Source organism: Lolium perenne, chromosome 4 (assembly GCF_019359855.2).
Source record: "Lolium perenne isolate Kyuss_39 chromosome 4, Kyuss_2.0, whole genome shotgun sequence".
Classification (NCBI taxonomy): domain Eukaryota; kingdom Viridiplantae; phylum Streptophyta; class Magnoliopsida; order Poales; family Poaceae; genus Lolium; species Lolium perenne.
This window is the reverse complement of record NC_067247.2, coordinates 233,160,704-233,182,990: the sequence shown is the minus strand read 5'-3', so window position 1 is coordinate 233,182,990 and position 22,287 is coordinate 233,160,704. Positions and strand designations below refer to the sequence as shown.

The 22,287-nt window shown below is 44.4% G+C and overlaps 1 protein-coding gene across 2 annotated transcripts in view; it reads right to left on the bottom strand.

Moving 5' to 3' along the window:
- Window positions 1–2,290: 2,290 nt before the first annotated feature.
- Window positions 2,291–22,287, bottom strand: part of LOC127326116 (uncharacterized) — a 37,431-nt gene continuing 17,434 nt past the window's right edge. Inside the window, exons 1-3 of one of the 2 annotated variants that reach the window (XM_051352979.2) lie at window positions 3,638–3,800; window positions 3,266–3,494; window positions 2,291–2,647 (exon numbers count right to left, since the gene is read on the bottom strand). In XM_051352979.2, coding sequence (XP_051208939.1) covers window positions 2,602–2,647; window positions 3,266–3,494; window positions 3,638–3,689 — 327 coding nt within the window. In that variant the 5' untranslated portion in view covers window positions 3,690–3,800 and the 3' untranslated portion in view covers window positions 2,291–2,601. Of the gene's footprint in view, window positions 2,648–3,265; window positions 3,495–3,637; window positions 3,801–22,287 lie in introns of those variants that run through there. The other variant, XM_051352980.2, reaches the window with a different exon arrangement.

Genomic DNA, 22,287 nt, shown 5'->3' with positions numbered 1-22,287 from the left:
TCGTACTCTCTCACGCCATGAAGAATTTCCATGAACACGTCCTTTCTCATCCGATAGTGCCAACGAAAATTATCGGCTTGTGTTGCCTCGTCGGCAAAGTAGTCGTTATAGAGCATAGTATATTGTCCTCCAACATCTGTTGCGGCTTGCACTTCTTTCTTCAAGGCTTTGAACTTTCACGGCATGGCCCTTCTTCCTCTTCTTAGCGTCATCAAGCATTTTTGGAAGGCAACTAATGATTGAAAGGTGCTCCCAACATTGATGTTGAAGTTTTTCTCCTCCTCCATGATTTGTTGGATCCATGTGTACGAGCAAAAAAAAATCATTAACAACCAAACAATTTAAGTGCGTGGTGGACGCATAGGGAAGCCGTCGTGTTCAGGGATGAGTCGGTAAACAACCAGCCAAGCCAATGTCCGGCGCATGCGAAATATTCCATCGGAGTGGCCGGCGATTTGATCGGCGGTGGGAGGGACGGGAGGGAAGTCGTATCGCGAAAGAAAGGAGGGAGGCAACAACGTCAGCTTTGTTCGATGGAAGGTGGGTACCCGCGTCGCTTTTAATTGCATTTGTCACCCCCGCAGCAAACTCCTGTGTAGCGGGGCGGGAAGCGGGAGCCGGACACTCTATTAGGCTGCGCCAGACCGAAGTTGCCTTTGGAACGTGCGGCTGAGGCGGTCAAATGTTCAGTGTGCCCAAATCCCTTTGGAGGACACTCTAGGGGATGCGGCTAGAGATGCTATGGTATCTCCAGTTGAAGCACAACTTCAAAGATGAAGTCCTCAAGAGTGGTTAGCGACACAAACATGTTGTCATGAGGCGGTTCCTATTGACTCCGAAACCACGTGCCTGGTAAAATCGACCAAGATTGATTTTAGCAACCGACTGCTATGGCCTTTTGTGTAGTACCATTTTGGCATCTGCATTTCTCTCATATGGCAAATGACGCAGTTCTCTGTAGGCCGCTAATCTGCCTCATCATATCTTTTATCGTCATTTTCTACATTGTCTTGAATACCGGTTAGTTGTTGGACAAGAAGGTTGGTACTCCTTCTAGAACGTAATTAGTTGCATGCAAGGAATCTCCATCCAAGACAAGTGTCGCTCTCACACTTGGTTGCATGTATCACACGAGCACTAGAAGGCTGTGATGTTTGGTTGGCTGCAAGAGCAGTTTTGGACTTGGTTGACACATACTTGGTAGTGTTTGGTTGCGTTGAAGGATCTTGATATAGCATTCTCCCGTTAGAGTGGTGAGATTACCTGACACTCCACACAATTGCAATTGTCTGAAGTGATATTGATGTGGTGTTTGGTTTGGTTGCCTACAAGAGTAGTTTTGGACTAGCTTGAGGCATGCTTATTAGTGTTTGGTTGCTTGAAGAGATCTTGATGTAATATTCTCCTCTTGGCACTCCACACAATTTCAAGTGTAACCATAAGTGGCTTCACAACACACCATACCATGATATAACCACGAAGCAACTTAAGCTCTTGTGTCATAGCACATTAACTAGCACGGCCATTAAAAGTAACACCCTTAACTAGTACTCCCTCCATCCACGAACAAGTGTATTTCTAGGTTTTATCTAGAAAACATCAAAGAAGATTGCGAGGTTCTTGGACTTCTTCTCTTTCTTGAATAAATCAATAGGTGGTTTTTGTACATAGAACTTTTCGAGGAAACGGAGGTAAGAACATGCCATCTTAAGAATACTAAGTCAAAGTTATTCAAATACTTTTTCAAATTTGACCTGTACAAATACAAAAACATTTATGACACTAAGCTAGTATCACTAGATTCGACTTGACATATAGATTGACTTGGTATATAGATTCATAATCTACCAATTTAACATCATACATGTTCGTACTCATTTCAATAAAGTTAGCCAAATTTGAAGAATTTCACATAAGACAAAAGATACAGATACACTTATTGGTAGACGGAGGAAGTACCCCAATAATAATACTACTACTACTTAACCAAGCTCGCCACAACACATCAACAATCCTATGTCCATATTTACATGCCTTTCTAGTTTTTGTGATTTAACTTTCACCACTAGTTTAACGAATTATACACATGTCATTAAAATTATACCATTGGAAACTTTATTTGAATATAAATTTGATGTTATAATTTTAAGTGAAATAATCCACACTAATTTGGTCAAATTAAATGTCAAACTTTGATCTGAAAAATATTTTTGGCATGGTGTCCAACTGGACTTTTCTTGGACGCTGCCATATCTCACTATGTAATGATGTAATGACAGTGAGGCAATAATAAAACGAGCAGAACAAAGATTATTGATGCACTTTACACCCCGTCGACAACACCAAGAGAAAGGAAAATAAAATAGTACATCGGGTATGTACAATGCTGTTGGATCAATTAAATCTTCCTTAATTCCATTGGAAACATAGACTAGGATGGCTGGATGGAGTATACTAGTAGGTACACCAATCATCCGAGCATACAAAACAGCAGTAATTCTTGTAACCTTCACCAATAATAAGTAATCAACAAGCCAATATAATCCCGATTTCCATCTGGAACACATAGTTGCAACAGACCAGTTCTCTGTTGCTTAGAGCTCAGAAGCAAGCGTCCAACAGGCAGCAGCAGCAAAGGGCAGCCAAGCTGCCAAAACACAATAAAAATGTATGTTAGTTGTGTCAGCACACATAACATTCTTATTTTTCGCATGTTCCATAGCTTTGAAATGAGTGGACGCATGCTATATGCCAAGCTTGGAACAGGAGAAAAAAAAATTACAGCTTGTGCAAAGAAGCTTTGAATTCTGCGGTAATTAAGTCAGGACAAATTATTAAAAATGTTTCAGATAAAACTACTCTGAATTTAACAAATAAAATCTATTTTGGCCGGCAGCTGGTGTCATTTCATAATTTGTATCTTTTGGCACCCAGTGCTTGAGGAGGGGCTGACAGCTAGAATTTCAGTTGAGCCAACCACGCTGACAGATCAGGGACGGCAGGAACAAGTCTGGAAGTTGAGCGACGTGGGGCCGACGCGCTGGGCTTTTCCGAGACCAGGACACCAGGTCATGGTCAGCTCACGAGTAATCACCAACTAACTCAGCAGCCCACTCCCTCTCCCTCTTGGCCAGTGGCCACAAAAAACAATGACCCCCCAACGACGCCGACGACCGTGAGGCACCACCGGCGACTCTTCATAGATCTAACGTGGTAGAGTAGAACCAAGAAGAAGGATGATTGGGGAAGGAGGGAGGAGACGTACCATCCCTCCATGAAGGAGGGCCCGCTGCTCCCCTGCTGCCGGGGCGGCTGCTGGGCGTAGGGAGGAGGGTATCCCTGCTGCGGGTAGCCTTGCTGCGGCGGGTACCCCTGCTGTGGCGGATACCCCTGCTGCGGCGGGTAGCCCTGGGCAGGATAAGCTTGCGCCGGCGGCGGGTAGCCGGCCGGAGGGTAGCCTTGCTGCGGCGGGTACGAGTCTTTCCCTGGATACCCTGAGCAGCAACAAATTAACACAGGCGGATTATTAGTAAAAAGAAAAGACAAGATCGATCACAAAAGCGGCGACCAGATCGTAGAGAAGATGTGGGAAGAAGAGGGAACCGAGGAGATGGATCTTGAGACGACCGGAACGGACCTTGCGGCGGAGGCGCGCCCACGGGTGGCTGCTGCTGGCCGTAATAGCTCATGACTGCGGCGTCGGATGCAGGTCAATTCTCCGTTGGGCGACAGAGGGGGAGGGAGAGAGGCCGCGCGTTGTGTGGGGTGGATAGACAGCGGAGAGGCAGATATAATTAGGCGGAAGAGACGGCACACTGAACTGAAGCCCGCCTGGCCTGGGGTGGAGGGAGCTGTTGGACGTAGCCGTTGGGCTGGGACCACAGGGTTGTTGTGCCCGTTGCATGCCAGTACTACACGCCAACGGGGCAACGGGCAAAAACCTCTCTCTACCAAATTTCTTGAACGCTTGCTCCATTTTTTTAGATCTTAGATATTTTTTCAACAAAGAGAATATATTAGCAATTACAGTACATCCAGTCTTTACAACAACCAAACGTCCTAAAGATATTACAGATGCACACAGCTCTACTATAAAATAAAAAATAAAAATCAGGCTACGATGATTAAAACCTTGTAGCTGCAACACAAACAACAACCAAGATAGCACCCGGAGTTTGCGTTCTCAAAACAATGCCTTCAACAAGATTATTGTCGGACACAATCCGTTACTGTTCTGCACTCCTCTTGTGTTGGCACCCCCGCTTGCTAATGTTGCTCCTGCAAGTCAAGGAACACCAAGCAAAGTCCTCTTTCTCTATGAAGACTCAATCCGTTACTGCTATACCTTAGACCTCAGCCGTCATAACATTCTCCGCCACTATCTTCTCCATGGAAATAGAAAACCGACATGCCCCATGATGACAACAGATAGCGAAGCTTCACAACACTCCCTCTTGAAGCCACACGGCTACAAATATGTGTGTCCATGACTGAATGCCATCCAATCCAGCAATCTATAGGCATCATGCGTGTAAGGAGATCGTAGACGAAGCATTCCAGAACTCGGCACTGACTAGATCAATGAGGATCGGCATCAAGCACAACATAGGAGCGTAATTTATTTTATTTTTGTCGAAAAAAGATGAAAGTTTTGGGTAAATTGTTTGTGTGACCAAGAAATTATTGTTCTGTAATGCCGAGGATCTTTGGGAATATTTTGGTCTCAATATAATAGTGGGCCTAGAATCCGAAAGTATTTAAAACATTATTTTTAATCGATCCAAGTTTCCCATAAGCTTGGACATGCAAAGTTTTATAAAGGTCATAAAGGGTTTGAACTGGTCGGGTTTGGTGACAAAGTCTATCAAGAGATAAATGTGATGGACACTGGTTTTCCATAGGTTCTGTAATCATGCTAACTAGAATATTGACTCTAGTGCAAGTGAGAGACAAGAGGAGTTATGCCCTAGAGGCAATAATATAATATAATTATTTATTAATAACTATGTGTTGGTTGTTAATGTTTATCCATGTATGATGTAATTGATATGGTTCTTGAATATGAGATTTGGAGAAAATAAAATAAAAATGGCTTGCTTGATGATCATGTTTTTCCTGATCATAGGCATAGTTAATGTAACGAGCGCACTGTTGGACAAGGGGACGCCTAGTGAAAGAACATATCTCTAACTTTATAGTTTTCTGTGTTTGATAATAACATTTGTGATACATTGATGTGCGTTGAAATGGTGCAGAGCTAATCTTTGATCGAATTCAAGTTGAAAAGCAAGAAAAAGAAAGGTGCAAATATGCCCCAAGCCGGATATTTTCAAATATCTGGCCCCTGAAAATCGACTAAGGAGTTAAGGTCCGGGGCTATTGGATGTTGGCCGGATATTTTCCTCTGCATCCGCAGGGGGGGGGGGGAATATCTAGCCTTACTTAGGACGGAATATCCGGCCTCCATTTTCTGCAACAGCTCGATTTTGGGAGGGGGGTTATAAATACCCCCTTCTTCCCCAAGCTCAAGGGTTCATGAGGTTTCCAAATGAATATCATCAAGAGATGTATAGAAGGCTCATATCCATTGTCGATGCCTTTCGTAATGTGAGTGCCCAACATATTGATGACTTTTGGATCAAGCACAAGTATATCGATGCCATGATGCCTTATGAACCTATTGATGGGATTCGTAGCATAGAAAACAAAAAATTTCCTACCGCAAGAACGAATAACAAGCCAAGATCCAATCTAGAAGATGGTAGCAACGAGAAGATCATGAGACTAACCCTCGGAGATTTCCAAAGCCTACGAGATTAGATCTCGTTGTTGCTGTAGTCGATCACTTGCAGCTTTCGAAAGCGCGTAGAAGATCTTGACGGTGCCACAGTCGGGCAGCACCTCCGTACTCGGTCACACGTTTAGTGTTGATGATGACGTCCTTCTCCCCGTTCCAGCAGGCAGCGGATGTAGTAGATCTTCCTCGGAATCCAGACAGCACGACGGCGTGGTGGCGGTGGTGGTGGAGAAATCCTGCAGGGCTTCGCCGTAGCCGTGCAAGAGGGAGGAGGAGGAAGGGGCGACTAGGGTTTGGGGAGAGGGAGCTTGGGCTACGACTTGGGCACCTCTTGTGGCTCCCCTTGCCCTCCTTTTATAGGTGGAAAAGGTCCTTGGGTCATCCAAGACCTGCCCCCAAAGTTTGGGAGAGTTCCGGTAGGTTTCTGTCAGCCGAAACCTACTAGAACTAGGACTCTTTTGCCAAATCCGAATCTGCCTTAGGGAAAACTTCTTAACCCTTAAGGAAAACATGGATACTCCTATTATGGAACCCTCCGGACTTCCTTAGACAGCCCGGGTCGTCCCGGACACTTCTGGACCTTCCACAATATTCCGGACTATTCCGGTCCTTCCAAAACCTTCTAGAAGCTCCGGTCAAACACCGGATTTTTTCCAAACCCCGGAAAATGACTTCCCATATATGAATCTTATTCTCCGGACCATTCCGAACCTCCTCGTGATGTCTCGGATCCCATCCGAGACTCCAAACAACATTCGAACTCCATTCCATATTCCATATCTACTTAAAACAACATCAAACCTTAAGTGTGTCACCCTACGGTTCGTGACCTATGCAGACATGGTTGAGACTTCTCTCTGACCAATAACCAATAGCGGGATCTGGAGATCCATAATGGCTCCCACATATTCAACGATAACTTAGTGATCGATTGAACCATTTACATACGATACCGATTCCCTTTGTCACGCGATACTTTACTTGTCCGAGGTTTGATCATCGGTATCTCCATACCTTGTTCAACCTCGTCACCGACAAGTACTCTTTACTCGTATCGTGGTATGTCATCTCTTGTGACCTAGTCACATGCTTGCAAGCTAATTAGACGATATTCCGCTGAGAGGGCCCAGAGTATATCTATCCGTCATCGGGATGGACAAATCCCACTCTTGATCCATATGCCTCAACTCACACTTTCCGAATACTTAATCCCATCTTTATAACCACCCATTTACGCAGTGGCGTTTGATGTAATCAAAGTACCCTTCCGGTATAAGTGATTTACATGATCTCATGATCGAAGGACTAGGTAACTATGTATCGAAAGCTTATAGCAAATTGAACTTAATGACGTGATCTTATGCTACGCTTATTTGGGTGTGTGTCCATTATATCATTCATCTAATGACATAACCTTGTTATTAATAACATCCAATGTTCATGATCACGAAACCATGATCATCTATTAATCAACAAACTAGTTATACAAGAGGCTTACTAGGGACTCCTTGTTGTTTACATAACACACATGTATCAATGTTTCGGTTAGTACAATTATAGCATGGTATGCAAACATTTATCATAAACACAAAGATATATTATAATAACCATTTTATCATTGCCTCTTGGGCATATCTCCAACAGTCTCCCACTTGCACTAGAGTCAATCTAGTTTACATTTGTAAAGATATAACACCCTGGCCTTCTGGTGCTTTATCATGTTTTACTCACGGGAGAGGTTTTAGTCAACGGATCTGACACGCTCAGAAACGTATGTATTTTGCAAGTCATTTGCATCTCAACGCATCACTCATTTTCCAAATGAGTCGGCATTTATCATATATGTTCGGTCTTCTGGTGGAACCTTAATTCCGCAGTCTGAAATATGTCACTAATATTGTCACACACAATATAGCTTCAAAGTTCTGACACTATCGGAACTACACCAAGTTCTCAAAGAACTTTTCGACTTAACATCCTCAGTCATTGTCAAAACAATGACATACTCTGCCTTCGTTTGTAGAATCCGTCACAATATTTAGAACTCTTCTAAATCTAGCATTGTGCTACCTTTTTAAACAACACTTAGCCTAATTGAGATTTGAAATTCATTTTTATATGTGACCAAACTAATATCGGTGCAACACCTTACAGCGATTTGTTTGTCATTACCCCATACAAAACTATATATATATTCTTGGTTCTTCTAAAGTACCTAAGGATATTCTTACTGTCGTCCAATGATCATCACATGAATCATTCTGGTAGATGCTCATAACACTTTAGAGCACAGGATATCTGATTGTGTACATATTAATCGTGATCTAAAATCACTCATGTGTTTTACTCATTGAGTGTCAGATACACTCAAGTCTTGTTAAACCTTCACATGAAAAGAACACCTTCTTAATATTTTTATATTGAACTACTTCAATATCCATTCTATGTACTTTGACACTAAATATGTTTCAGTCTATATCCTTTCATTTTAGTTAATTCTCAATGAAACCTTTTATTCACACCAAGTATATAATTACATCATTTATAATCAACGATATTTCATCTACATAAAGTATTATAAATATGTCTCAGCGCTCCCACTTAATTTCTTGCAAATGCAAGCATCTTCATCGTTTTTGATGAAATAAAAAACTCTTTGAATCTTTCATCCGGTGAAGATTCCAACTCCGCGATACTCACTTCATCCAATTGAAGTTTGTATACTTATCTAGTATTTCACGGACTAGCAAAACTCTTTGGTATGTATCTAGTATACATCCTTCATACATACTTCTGGTAAGAAATGTATTTTTGCCATCCTACTATCATATCTCATAAAAGATATATGTAGCGATTACTAGAATAATCCACATAGACTATAAGCATTGCTACGGAAGATCTAATCTTATCGTAGTCAACTCTTTGAACTTTGTCGTAAACAACGTTTCGACAAGTCGAGCTTCTTCATGGATATTCCATCCAAGTCCATCAATTTTATAGATCCATTTACTTTCAAAAAGTATTCACCTATCTTGGATTTCATGGCTCATAGCCATTTTAACGGAGTCAGGGCCCATCATAAACTTTGTATGTAGTTGGTTTATCATTGTTCAAAATCAATACTTTGTCCACAAATCATTTATTTGATCACAAAGTAAACCATACCTACAAGGTTCAATAGGTACTTCGATCTCCATGGCTAAAACACTTTGTAGTCATGGGAGCCATGATCGTCGTGGCCGCTTCCGGAACCATTTCCGATGATGCGCTACTCTGATCATTATGCTCAGGTTCATAAACCTTATCAAGTACTATTGTCCTCCCACTCAAATACTTCGCTAGAAAACAATTTCTTGGAAGTAAGCAAGTAACATTAACAAACACTTTTGTCTTTTACTTCATAGTGGAAAGAATTCCCAATTTGTTCTCTAGGATAACCAACAAAGACATTCATCCGATTTTGGTTGTAAATTTACTTATGCTATGCATACCAAAATTTAAGAAAGGACTATTAGGGTTCATACCCATGCCATAACTCATATGGTGTCATTTCAGCGGATCATGATGATGCTCTATTCAGTGTAAAAGCAGTAGTCTCTAAAGCATAATCCACAAAAATATAATGGCATCATTTTATTTTAGCTCATCATTAACCCAACAAGGTTTGGATACGTCTCTTGGATACTCTATCATCACTATGATACTCCAAGAAACGTGAGTTGTAGAACAATTTCATAACTCTCTTAGATGTTCGCTAAAACTCGTAATTCAAATATTTCCATCATGATCCAATCATAGATATTTGACTTTTCTATTACGATGATTTCCACTTCATGCTGAAATTTATTTGAATCCATTCAAATGTTTCAAACTTCTTCCTTATCGAATATATCCACATATATATACTCAGTTCATTGATGGAAGTTTTCATGAGGTAGAAGAATCTCCCGCACACAACTATGCCCAGTGAACCACATGCATCATCATGTATATTTCCACTAAGTTAGTTGCCCGTTCAACTCTTGTCCTATGAACGGTATTTCAGTCATTCTTTTTAGAAGAGATTTGCAATCGCCAAACGATTCAAAAATCAAATGACTCCAAAAATCCATTTGCATGTAGTTTCTTCATGCGTTCCTTTCTAACATGACCTAAATGGTGGTTCCACAAATAAGTGGAATTCAAATCATTTGCCTTATGGCATTTTAGCGTCAGTGTTATGCATGTGTGTTTCACCATAAAGATTTATAATAACTTATCCAACATACATGGAATACTGTCAAAATTTGAACAACTCATTGTTTTCATTTGACCAGAACAAAACAAGAATTATGAAGTTCTTTATTATAAATCTGAAGGGTTAGATAGAATGCCAACGACGAACATAATAACACTTTATTTTTGTTCCAGACGTGCATTCCCATCATATTTCTTTCAGTCACTTAGGCCATTGTATTCTTGTATTGCACTATTTTGTATGACACTTCATACCAACCAATATGGTACAAATACCCAAGAATTTCATTGTGTGACCAAACTAGGAATACATTCATAACATGTATATCATCTATATACACCTGAGCTAGACTTTCTAGTCTTTTCTTTCTTTCTGCCAATAACCTTTTGTAGTTTCTCTTTTAGCTTTCCTCATTCTCAGAAAAACACTTCAACATCAATAACTTCTAGGTTTGTTGGTCAAATACCAATAACCTTGAGGTTCTTACTTTGAAGTTGATCATCATATGACAAGTGTTCCGGATTTCACTATTAGTAACCTTTTAATGTGATGAACAATTTCACTCATAATTTTTATCCATCAAATCATGACGACTTTCTGAGACCATATTTGTACATGCTAGGCTCATAAAGTTTAACCTCAGTATTCGCATGTGCAAATCTGGCTTGCACCCGTTGTATGCACACGTAGAATCTATAACACCCGATCATCACGAGATGCTTCTAAACGACGAGTCTTAGCAACGGTGCATACTAAGGACGATCATTTCATGGATATACGAATATCGTTAGTGCCCCAATAGTTGGAGGATTGGGACGCCTGGCGTCTTCAACCTTCGTACATTCCCATAAAACTTATGAGTTTATGTAGTCTCACCAAATTATATCCTATCACCTTGCAATAAGGTCTTAGATATCACATATATCTCATACCTCGCTTATTTCTGAAAATAAAATTTTCAGCTCCTTAATTTTCAAACTAATTTGAACTTCAAGTTTCACGGAGACAAGATGATTTTAGGTACTAATTGAAACCATTGTTCTTTGAATCAGCAATGTGAGGTTTACTAAAAATTTCCAATAGGACTTAATCATTTCTTGATTCTTTAACAATACGGTACCAGTCCATAAAGTTTCTTGTCAGATTTAACAGTATTTCTATCTCAATTACAAGACTAGGGCATGGTAGAAAACAGATGCCAATGCTACAAATTTAATTCAAAATACTATTCAGACTATGTTCATGATAATTAGTTCATGTTTTAATCTAATTACTAATGAACTCCCACTTAATACAACATCCCTCATAGTTGTTTAGTGGCACACGATCCATATCATCCATATGACTCGTGAGATGATGTAGCTTCAATGGTGAACATCAACATGTTGATCATACCATCCATATGCCTCGTGTTCAACCTTTCGGTTTCCTGTGTTCCGAGGCCATGTCTGTACATGCTAGGCTCGTCAAGCAAACCCAAGTATTTCCGCGTGTGCAACATGGCTTACACCCATTGTATGTGAACGTAGAATCTATCACATCCAATCATCACGAGATCCTTCAAAACGACGAACTGTAGCAACGGTGCATACGAGGGGAGAACACTTTATTATCTTGATATTAATGTGAGGGATCATCTTATAATGCTATCATCGCGATCTAAGCAAGATAAGATGCATAAAGGATTAACATCACATGCAATTCATATGTGATATGATATGGCCCTTTAGTCTTTGCGCCTTTGATCTTCATCTCCAAAGCACGGACATGATCTCCATCATCAACGGGCATGATCTCCATCATCTTCGGCGTAGCGTCAAGGTCCATGGCGCCGTCTTCATGGTTGTTCACCACATGTAGCAACTATTACAACTACTTTGAAATAATACTACTACATGAAATATAAAGACAACCATAAGGCTCCTGCCGGTTGCCACAATACAATAATGATCATCTCATACATATTCATCATCACATCATGGCCATATCACATCACCAAACCCTGCAAAAACAAGTTAGACGCCTCTAATTTGGTTTGCATAGTTTACGTGGTTTAGGGTTTTCGAGCAAGATCTAATCTACGTACGAACATGAACCACAACGGTGATACTAGTGTTGTCAATAGAAAGAGTAGATTTAATCTTCACTATGGTGGGAGAGACAGACACCCGCAAAGCCACTTATGCAATACAAGTTGCATGTCGAGCGTGGAGCAAGTCTCATGAACGCGGTCATGTAAAGTTAGCCCGGGCCGCTTCATCCCACCATCCCGCAAGATGCAAAGTACACCAAATAAAGACAACAAAAGCATCAACACCCACAAATCCATTGTGTTCTACTCGTGCAACCAATCTATGCATAGACACGGCTCTGATACCACTGATGGGATTCGTAGCATAGAAAATAAAAAATTTCCTACCGCAAGAACGAATAACAAGCCAAGATCCAATCTAGAAGATGGTAGCAACGAGAATATCATGAGACTACCCCTCGAAGATTTCCAAAGCCTACAAGATTAGATCTCGTTGTTGTTGTAGTCGATCACTTGCCGCTTTCGAAAGCGCGTAGAAGATCTTGACGGTGCCACAGTCGGGCAGCACCTCCGTACTCGGTCACACGTTCGGTGTTGATGACGACGTCCTTCTCCCCATTCCAGCAGGCAGCGGATGTAGTAGATCTTCCTCGGAATCCCGACAGCACGACATAGTGGTGGCGGTGGTGGTGGAGAAATCCTGCAGGGCTTCGCCGTAGCCGTGCAAGAGGGAGGAGGAGGAAGGGGCGACTAGGGTTTGGGGAGAGGGAGCTTGGGCTGCGACTTGGGCACCTCTTGTGGCTCCCCTTGCCCTCCTTTTATAGGTGGAAAAGGTCCTTGGGTCATCCAAGACCTGCCCCCAAAGTTTGGGAGAGTTCCGGTAGGTTTCTGTCAGCCGAAACCTACTAGAACTAGGACTCTTTTGCCAAATCCGAATCTGCCTTAGGGAAAACTTCTTAACCCTTAAGGAAAACATGGATACTTCTATTATGGAACCCTCCGGACTTCCTTAGACAGCCCGGGTCGTCCCGGACACTTCTGGAACCTTCCGCAATATTCCGGACTATTCCGGTCCTTCCAAAACCTTCTAGAAGCTCCGGTCAAACACCGGATTTTTTCCAAACCCCGGAAAATGACTTCCCATATATGAATCTTATTCTCCGGACCATTCCGAACCTCCTCGTGATGTCTCGAATCCCATCCGAGACTCCAAACAACATTCAAACTCCATTCCATATTCCATATCTACTTAAAACGACATCAAACCTTAAGTGTGTCACCCTACGGTTCGTGACCTATGCAGACATGGTTGAGACTTCTCTCCGACCAATAACCAATAGCGGGATCTGGAGATCCATAATGGCTCCCACATATTCAACGATAACTTAGTGATCGATTGAACCATTTACATATGATACTGATTCCCTTTGTCACGCGATACTTTACTTGTCCGAGGTTTGATCATCGGTATCTCCATACCTTGTTCAACCTCGTCACCGACAAGTACTCTTTACTCGTATCGTGGTATGTCATCTCTTGTGACCTAGTCACATGCTTGCAAGCTAATTAGACGATATTCCACTGAGAGGGCCCAGAGTATATCTATCCGTCATCGGGATGGACAAATCCCACTCTTGATCCATATGCCTCAACTCATACTTTCCGAATACATAATCCCATCTTTATAACCACCCATTTACACAGTGGCGTTTGATGTAATAAAAGTACCCTTCCGGTATAAGTGATTTACATGATCTCATGGTCGAAGGACTAGGTAACTATGTATCGGAAGCTTATAGCAAATTGAACTTAATGACGTGATCTTATGCTACGCTTATTTGGGTGTGTGTCCATTATATCATTCATCTAATGACATAACCTTGTTATTAATAACATCCAATGTTCATGATCACGAAACCATGATCATCTATTAATCAACAAACTAGTTATACAAGAGGCTTACTAGGGACTCCTTGTTGTTTACATAACACACATGTATCAATGTTTCGGTTAATACAATTATAGCATGGTATGCAAACATTTATCATAAACACAAAGATATATTATAATAACCATTTTATTATTGCCTCTTGGGCATATCTCCAACACCTATTTATGTTAAGAGTCTCCTTGGGAGGGAAAGCTATCCTAAGCTAAGCTCCTATCAAGGAGTCACTACTAGGAAAAGGCCTAGCCGTAAGGTTGACTTCAGTGGCGCACCTTGATGGCCGTGCGCCACTACTACTTAGCAGTGGCGCACCACAAAATGGTGGGCCACTGTTACAAATGTAGTAGTGGCGCACCTTGTTTGTGGTGCGCCATTACTAATTCCTGGCAGGAGGCCAGCTCCTACCCAAAACTAATAGTGGCGCACGTCTCCATGGTGCGCCACTGCTACTTTGCTTACTTATGGCGCATGGCGTAGTGGTGCGCCACTGCTAGGAGGTGGCCATGGCCCTTTAGAGATGAGGGCTTTAGCAATGGCGCACTGCCGTGGTGCGCCACTACTAGCTATGGCGCACCGCCGACATGGTGCGCCACTGCTAAGTTGGGCAGGGGCGTGGGTTGTAGGTACCAGGTGAGCAGTGGCGCACCACTTAGCAGTGCGCCATTGCTATGTCACCCTAGCAGTGGCGCACGGCTATGTGGTGCGCCACTACTAACCTGGGACCATTTCCTGCTTTTCACCCTCCACTCACATGTGCCACCCACTTTCCCCAAACACTCTTCCACCACCACCTCCCACCAAATCTGGATCTGGTCGTGTTGCCCCTCCTTCCCACCTCATTTTCACCTCTTCATTCACCAAAATTAAGTTGGTAAACTTAATTTTCTTCATAGGTAAGTAATGGTGAAGCTTTCTTAGCTCAATACCCTACTCAATCTCAACTTTTTACCTCATCCAACACTCTAGGTCTCGCCGTATCGGTAACTTTGTTGGTTTTATGCTTTGTGTGTGACCGGTTCCGATCGTCTTGCACACACACGTGTGTGTGCACATATGTTATGCCAAGCTCATGTGTTGTGCGCATGCGCGAAAAGCGTCTCGATCACGTGCATGTGTGTTGTATGCGAAGCCTCCACATGTGTTGTATATGCAAAGCCTCCGATCCACACATGTGTTGCATGTGTTTGTTTGCAGGGATTTGAAATGCGATGGAGTTGCCAATATTTTGCCGAAACGTTGATTCATTTCCGTTTCGACGAATAGTGGGCATACTACGCATATACATATGTCCTATTTTTAGGGAAGGTCATGCCAAAATTTTCTTTTGGTATGCTAAGATATCCATTTTCTCTATACCCGCAGGCGACCATGGTCCGCATGATGAGCGAAGGCGTTGTGGCTAGGTTTTTGAAAGCCGCGACAGCCGAGATGATTAGAAATAACCAAAAGGAGATAAGATGTCCGTGTCGAAGATGCAAGCTGACGAGCCTTATGGACCCTAAAGCCGATATGGTGCGGGACCACCTTCTCATGCGTGGTTTCATGGATGGCTATCGGTGGGAAGGCGACGAAGATGATTATGAATTTGTCCATGGGATTTCAACAAGAAATAAGGAAGGAGGTGATCAGGATGTAGAAGATCTCGGACATGATCAGGATGTAGAAGATCCCGGAGATGATCATGACCACAATGTAGGAGATCCTGGACCTGATGATGAGGAAGATCAAGATGGAGGTCATCATGACGATCATGAAGATGAAGATCACGATGGACCATCGTCGATGGACTGGGTGCAGGACCCTTATATTCAAGAGCTGCTTCTCAAGCAGACGAGTAACGCAAGAGTTGCCGCCCGAGAGAAAGCCAAGATGGATCAACTGGAGGTAGACGCGGTTACTCCATTGTATGAAGGATGCAGGCCGGAGGATACCCGCCTGAAAGTAACGCTCATGGCTCTGGAGATGAAGGTAAAGCACAAAATGACTGACACATCCTTCAACGACAACATGTCATTCTGGCAGGAACGTCTTCCCAAAGGTAACACGTGTCCGACTAGTATCGAGGAGGCCAAGAAAATCGTGTGTCCTCTGGATTTACCGCATGTGAAATATCATGTGTGCTTGAACGATTGCATCATTTATCGGAACGAGCACGCGGCGTGTACCATATGTCCGGTGTGCGGCGTCAGTCGGTACAAGAAGGGGAAGAAAGCTCCTCGGAAGGTGGTGTGGTACTTTCCGATCACTCCTTGTCTGCAGCGGTATTTCGCGGATCCTAAGCAAGCAAAGATAATGCGCTGGCACGCGGAGATGAGGAAGGTAGAAGATGACGCAGATGATCCGGACAAAAAGAAAAAGGACAGGATGTTGAGACACCCTTCGGATGCTAGCCAGTGGAATGCGTTGAACCTCGAGTACCCAGAATTTGGGGACGATCCTAGGAACATAAGGCTGGGCGCGAGCACCGATGGAGTCAATCCGTTTGGCAGCCAGAGCAGCACGCATAGCACCTGGCCCGTGTTTGTGTGGATGTACAACCTCCCCCCTAGTTGTGCATGAAGAGGAAGTACATTCAAATGAGTATGCTAATTGAAGGGCCGAAACAACCAGGGAACGACATCAATCTGTATATGGGGCTTCTGAAAGAGGAGCTAGCCACGCTATGGGGCACGCCTGCCAATACGTGGGACGCCGCCGCGGAAGAATATTTCCCTATGAGAGCCGCACTGCTCACGACGGTGCACGACTTTCTCGGTTACGGATATGTCGCGGGGCAGGTGGTCCACGGATTCAATGCATGCGTCAGGTGCATGGACGACACAACGTACCGCCAGCTAGATAGAGATCCCGGGTCCTCGAAAATGGTGTTCATGGGACATCGAAGGTGGCTTCGCGAGGACGACGCATGGAGGAAACGCAAGGATCTGTTCGATGGTCAAGACGAACCCCGAAGACGGCCACGTACGAGAAGCGGAGAGCAAATAGACGAGCTATTGAAAAATTGGAAAGAGTGCCCACCGCCGGGAAAGAAGCGAAAGGCGCCGGAGCCGCTGCTTAAGGTATGGAAGACGAGGTCTGTTTTCTGGGACTTGCCGTACTGGAAGATCCTCCGTGTGCCTCACAGCCTTGATGTCATGCACATCACGAAGAACGTGTGCGAGAGTCTGCTTGGTACCCTCCTCAACATGCCAGAGAAGACCAAAGATGGGCCGAAAGCAAGGTACGACTTGCAATCAATTGGGATCAGGGAGGAGCTTCACGCGGGATGCCCTAATGATGATGATGATGATGACGATGACGATGATGAGGCGGAGGACACGCAAAGTCGTCGCAAGGGCAAAAATGCCAAAAAGATTGAATATTACTGCCCCCCGCGTGCTTCACTCTAAGTCAGAAGGAGATCGAGCAGTTTTTCGACTGTCTCCTAGGAGTAAAACTTCCCTACGGTTACGCGGGGAAGATAAGCAGGTACCTAGACAAAGCGAACCAGAGGTTCAGCGGGATGAAGTCTCACGACTGTCACGTGCTGATGACGCAGATACTTCCGGTTGCAATCCGTGGGATCATGGACGCGCACGTCCGTGAAACGCTTTTTGGCCTATGCAACTTTTTCGACGTCATCTCTCGGAAGTCTGTTGGCGTGAGGCAACTTAGAAGGTTACAGGAAGAGATCGTGGTGATACTGTGCGAGCTTGAGATGTACTTCCCGCCCGCATTCTTCGACGTTATGGTGCATCTGCTGGTACATATCGTGGAGGATATCATCCAACTGGGGCCGACGTTCCTGCACAGCATGATGCCGTTCGAAAGGATGAATGGTGTCATCAAAGGGTACGTTCGCAACAGGGCACGTCCAGACGGAAGCATAGCCAAGGGCTTTCTGATCGAAGAGTGCATCTCCTTCTGCACGAGTTATCTAGAAATCGAGAACCCCGTTGGCCTGCCCGTAAACAGGCATCTCGGGAAGCTCGCTGGATGGGGTCACCGCGACGGTAGCCGCGAAATGCATGTCGACTTCAAGGGTCAAATCGCCGACTTTGAAAGAGCAAACCTAGTCGCGCTACAACACATAGACGTGGTCGATCCTTGGGTGGTAGAGCACAAAACCTTTATCGCAAAGACGTACAGTGATAAGGGCCAACAGAGGACGGACGTAGATATAATCAAAGAGCACAACTCAACCTTCACGCGGTGGTTCAAGGACAAGATGCTGATGTACCCTATAGACGAGGATTCTTCTGCGGAAGAAAAACTCATATTCGCCTTGTCACAGGGCGCCGAACACAACCTGATGACATTTCAGGCGTACGATATCAACGGCTACATATTCTACACCGAGGAAAAGGACATGAAGAGCGATTATCAGAACTCCGGGGTAACGATGGAGTCCTACACCGGTGACGTCAAGCAGAGATACTACGGAAAGATCGAGGAGATCTGGGAGCTGAGCTACGCCGGAGAGAATGTGCCGATGTTCCGTGTCAGGTGGGCCAAGAACGTCATAAAAGAAGACCGGCATTTCACCACCATGGTTATACCCGAAGCCAAATCCAAGACAGCGGGCGCAAAGGTCACCGCGAAATATGAGCCATGGGTACTAGCTTCCCAAGTGGACCAATGCTTCTTCATTACCGACCCGCAAAAGCCCAGCCGTGTTGTCGTGAGGAGAGGCAAAAGGAGCATCATCGGAATGGATGGAGCCGCCAACGAGCTAGACTTTGACCAGTACGGCGATTCGAAGATGGAAGATGACGACGACGATGATGAAGAACCATACACAACAAGAAGAAGCAGGACCACCCTACCTAAAGGCCGTCCATTCAAGAGAAGAAGTCAAGGAGTTCCGGGGCTAAATTATTCAACCGCAAGAAAGAAGGGCAAGAAGATTGTGAAAAGTTAATTATGTATCATTTTCTTGTATGAATAATGGATGTCATATTGTTAATCTACACATTGTACCGATCAAAATAGACATATAATTTATATTTTTGGATATTTTCTAGATTCTATAGTATTTTAAATATTCTACATAATTATAATTATTTATGCCTTTTATTTTGGTGTATTATGCTATTTTGGATGTTTATTATAGTGTTAAATCAATTTAAAAAGAAAAGGAAAAAAATTGGGGCCGCTAGGGTTCGAACCTGGCCGGCAGGGTTTGGCACAAACCAACCAGGGATAGAGCCAGTGCGGTACTAATCAGAATATGTCAAATCCCCACGCGTTTTGCTTTTGACCTAGACATAAAGTGGTAGTGGCGCACCCCTAGAGGTGCGCTATTGCTAAGCCTCATAGTGGCGCACCACTAGAGGTGCACTATTGCTAAGGGTGTCTGGGACTTAGCCAAAAATCCCCCGTCCCGACCACGCATCCTCCATTCCCCATTCTTCCCCAGTACCCCTCGATCCTCTCCGACGCCGGCGGCCGCCCCTCCCCCGAGCGACGCCCTGCGCCCATTCACCACTGCGCCCTCCTCTCCGTCGGCCACCTGCTCCTGGATCTCCGAAGCCACCAGCTCGCCCTCCTTTGCCTCCACCACTACGCCCATTCCCCACTCGATCTCGATTCACCGGTGCCCCCTCTCCGACGCCACCTCCCACCGGCGTCCGCCTCTCCCTCGATTCACCTCGGACCCCGGCGATGCGAGCGACGACAGACCCCGGCGGCGTCACGCAGGTGGCCTCCTCGTCTGCGACCTCATCGTCGTCTCCTCGTCTGCGACCACAGACCTCCTTGTCTGCGACCTCGTCGCCGCGGAGCAGGTTCTTCCTCGCCGCCGTCCTCGTCTGCTCCAAGACCACCGCCCCCGCCAGGTACCCCTCGATTCACCTCCCCGCTCGATGACTAATAGTCACTGGCAGTTCATGCTAACATGGATAACATGCTTGAGTAAACTGCTAAGTAAACTAGCTACTGCATGCTTGCTGTTGTTGGTAGCTTGCTGCTGCTACTAGGTACTGCATGCTTGCTTGCTGTTGTTGGTAGCTTGCTGCTGCTATGTGCTACTGCATGCTTGAGCTGCTGCAACAAAGAAGAAAGCAAAAATATTTAAGATAAGAGAAAATTAAACAATTTGGTACATCTGTACTGCTGCTGCTATGTGCTTGCTGCTATGTTCTCTGTTAATTAGCTTTATTCTGAGTATAGTTTCTCTGTTAATTAGCTACCAGCTACTACCTAATGTTCTCTAAAAATTTGGAAAATGAAAATTTCGAAATGTTCTCTGTTGACAGTAGGTTTAGTGGTTTGAAAATTTGGAAATTTTCTCTGTTGAAATGGAAATTTGGAAATGTTCTCTCTTGACAGTAGGTTTAGTGGTTTGGAAATTTGGAAATGTTCTCTCTTAGTGGTTTGAAAATTTGGAAATGTTCTCTGTTGAAATGGAAATTTGGAAATGTTCTCTTTGACAGTAGGTTTAGTGGCTTGAAAATTTGGCTGATCCAAGAACTTCATGGTAAATATGTAGTTGGTGTTGTGTCTGCATTTGGCTGCTATAGTATATATCTTGCAAGGTTTTGTTTTGCTAGGTGCTGCTGCTAGCATGCATATTAGTGCTAGGTGCTGCTGCTAGCATGCATATTAGTGTTAGGTGCTGCTGCTAGCTAGCATATTGGTGCTAGGTGCAGTTTTTAATTTCTGCCATCATAGTAGCAACTGTATCTCTTTTATATTCAGAGTTCAAAGCTTACTGACTTTTTATTTTAAACATTTGCAAGGCTGAGAAGGAGGTCATGGCTGAGACTTGAGCAGCAGCTGGAGAAGCAGCTTGGAGCAGCAGCTTGGAGTAGCAGCTGGAGAAGCACGCCGCGCCGCCCTCGACCGCTGACGGCGCCGCAGAGGACCGCCGCCGCACTTGCAGACAGGTAGCCCCCGATGCCCCTCCTCCTCTAGTGCTGTTATCTCAACAATGATGCTGACAGCCATTTTATATGTCAAAAGATATCTGGTTACACACTGTTGCTAGCTGCATTTTGGTTGCGGTGGCTTTGCTGCTGCTTGTGGCTGCTGTTGGCTGGTTGCTAGGTGTTGCTGCTAGCATATTAGTGATAGGTGCTGCTGCTAGATGTAGTTCTTTTATTTCTGCCATAGTAGTAGCAACTTCAGTAATTTTTCCGATTGGATGCATATGACCATGGATTCATTGCTTAATGATTACGATCAACAGAATCAAGCTATTCCATCATGAAGTAGCTAGCAGTAGCAAATAAATCAAAAATAACACCATTGGCATGGGCTGCTTGGAATATTCAGTAGAATCATTTAGATGAAAATAATGAAGAACTCCACTGGTAATTAAGCTGCGCATATTTTATTGATCATTTTCTTACCATATTGTCATTCTTTCACAGCCCTAACCATCGCTGCCGCATCTTCCTCGACCCGGGGCAACACCTCACCTCTCGGCGACTCCACGTGACTCACGGTGAGCATGCTGCTAGCTGCTAGCTGTTGCTGCTTGCTGTTGATGCATGTTGCTAGCTGTTGCTGCTTGCTTGCTGTTGATGCATGCTGCTAGCTGTTGCTGCTGCTTGCTGTTGATGCATGCTGCTAGCTGCTGCTGCTGCTAGCTGCTGTTGCTTGCTGTTGGTGCTCAGCTGGTGCATATGGTGTCATCTTCTTGTGCATGTGCCATGGTGCTCAGCTGGTGTATATGAGGAACAATTGTACATGTGCCATGGTGCTCAGCTGGTGTATATGGTGTCATTTTCTTGTGCAGGGATCGACAGAGTTGCCCATTATCGCTGAAATGTTGATTCATTTCCGTTTCGGCGAAAATGGGGCACTCATATGTCCATAAATTAGCATAGGTCATGCCCAATTTTTCCGTGAAATCTTGCGCTAACTTTATGCATTTTTTCCTACTTAGTTCGAACATGGCCAACAGCGAAGAGGCCGGCGGCAGCGGTAGCAAGCCATTCTGGATGCTAACCGATGAAATGGAGGTGATGGAGTCACAACCTCGCCGCGACGACGGCGAGGATGATGGCACCGATCCAGAGTACCGAGCGGACGATGCCGCTGAGGATGACACCACTGATGGTGCCGGCGAGGATGACACCACGGATGGTGCCGGCGAGGATGACACTGATGCACCGAAGAAGCTACGGAGGGAGCGTCGCCCGAATGTGCTCAGCACCGTGAAGCAGGCATTCACCGAAGTGAACGCCAGTGGGCTTCCAACGGCGCCCCCTGATTTAGTCAAAGGGTACGCTGCCCAACTCGGGTGCATCCTCTGGAGCACGGTCTCGATCAACACCGAGAACCTCAGG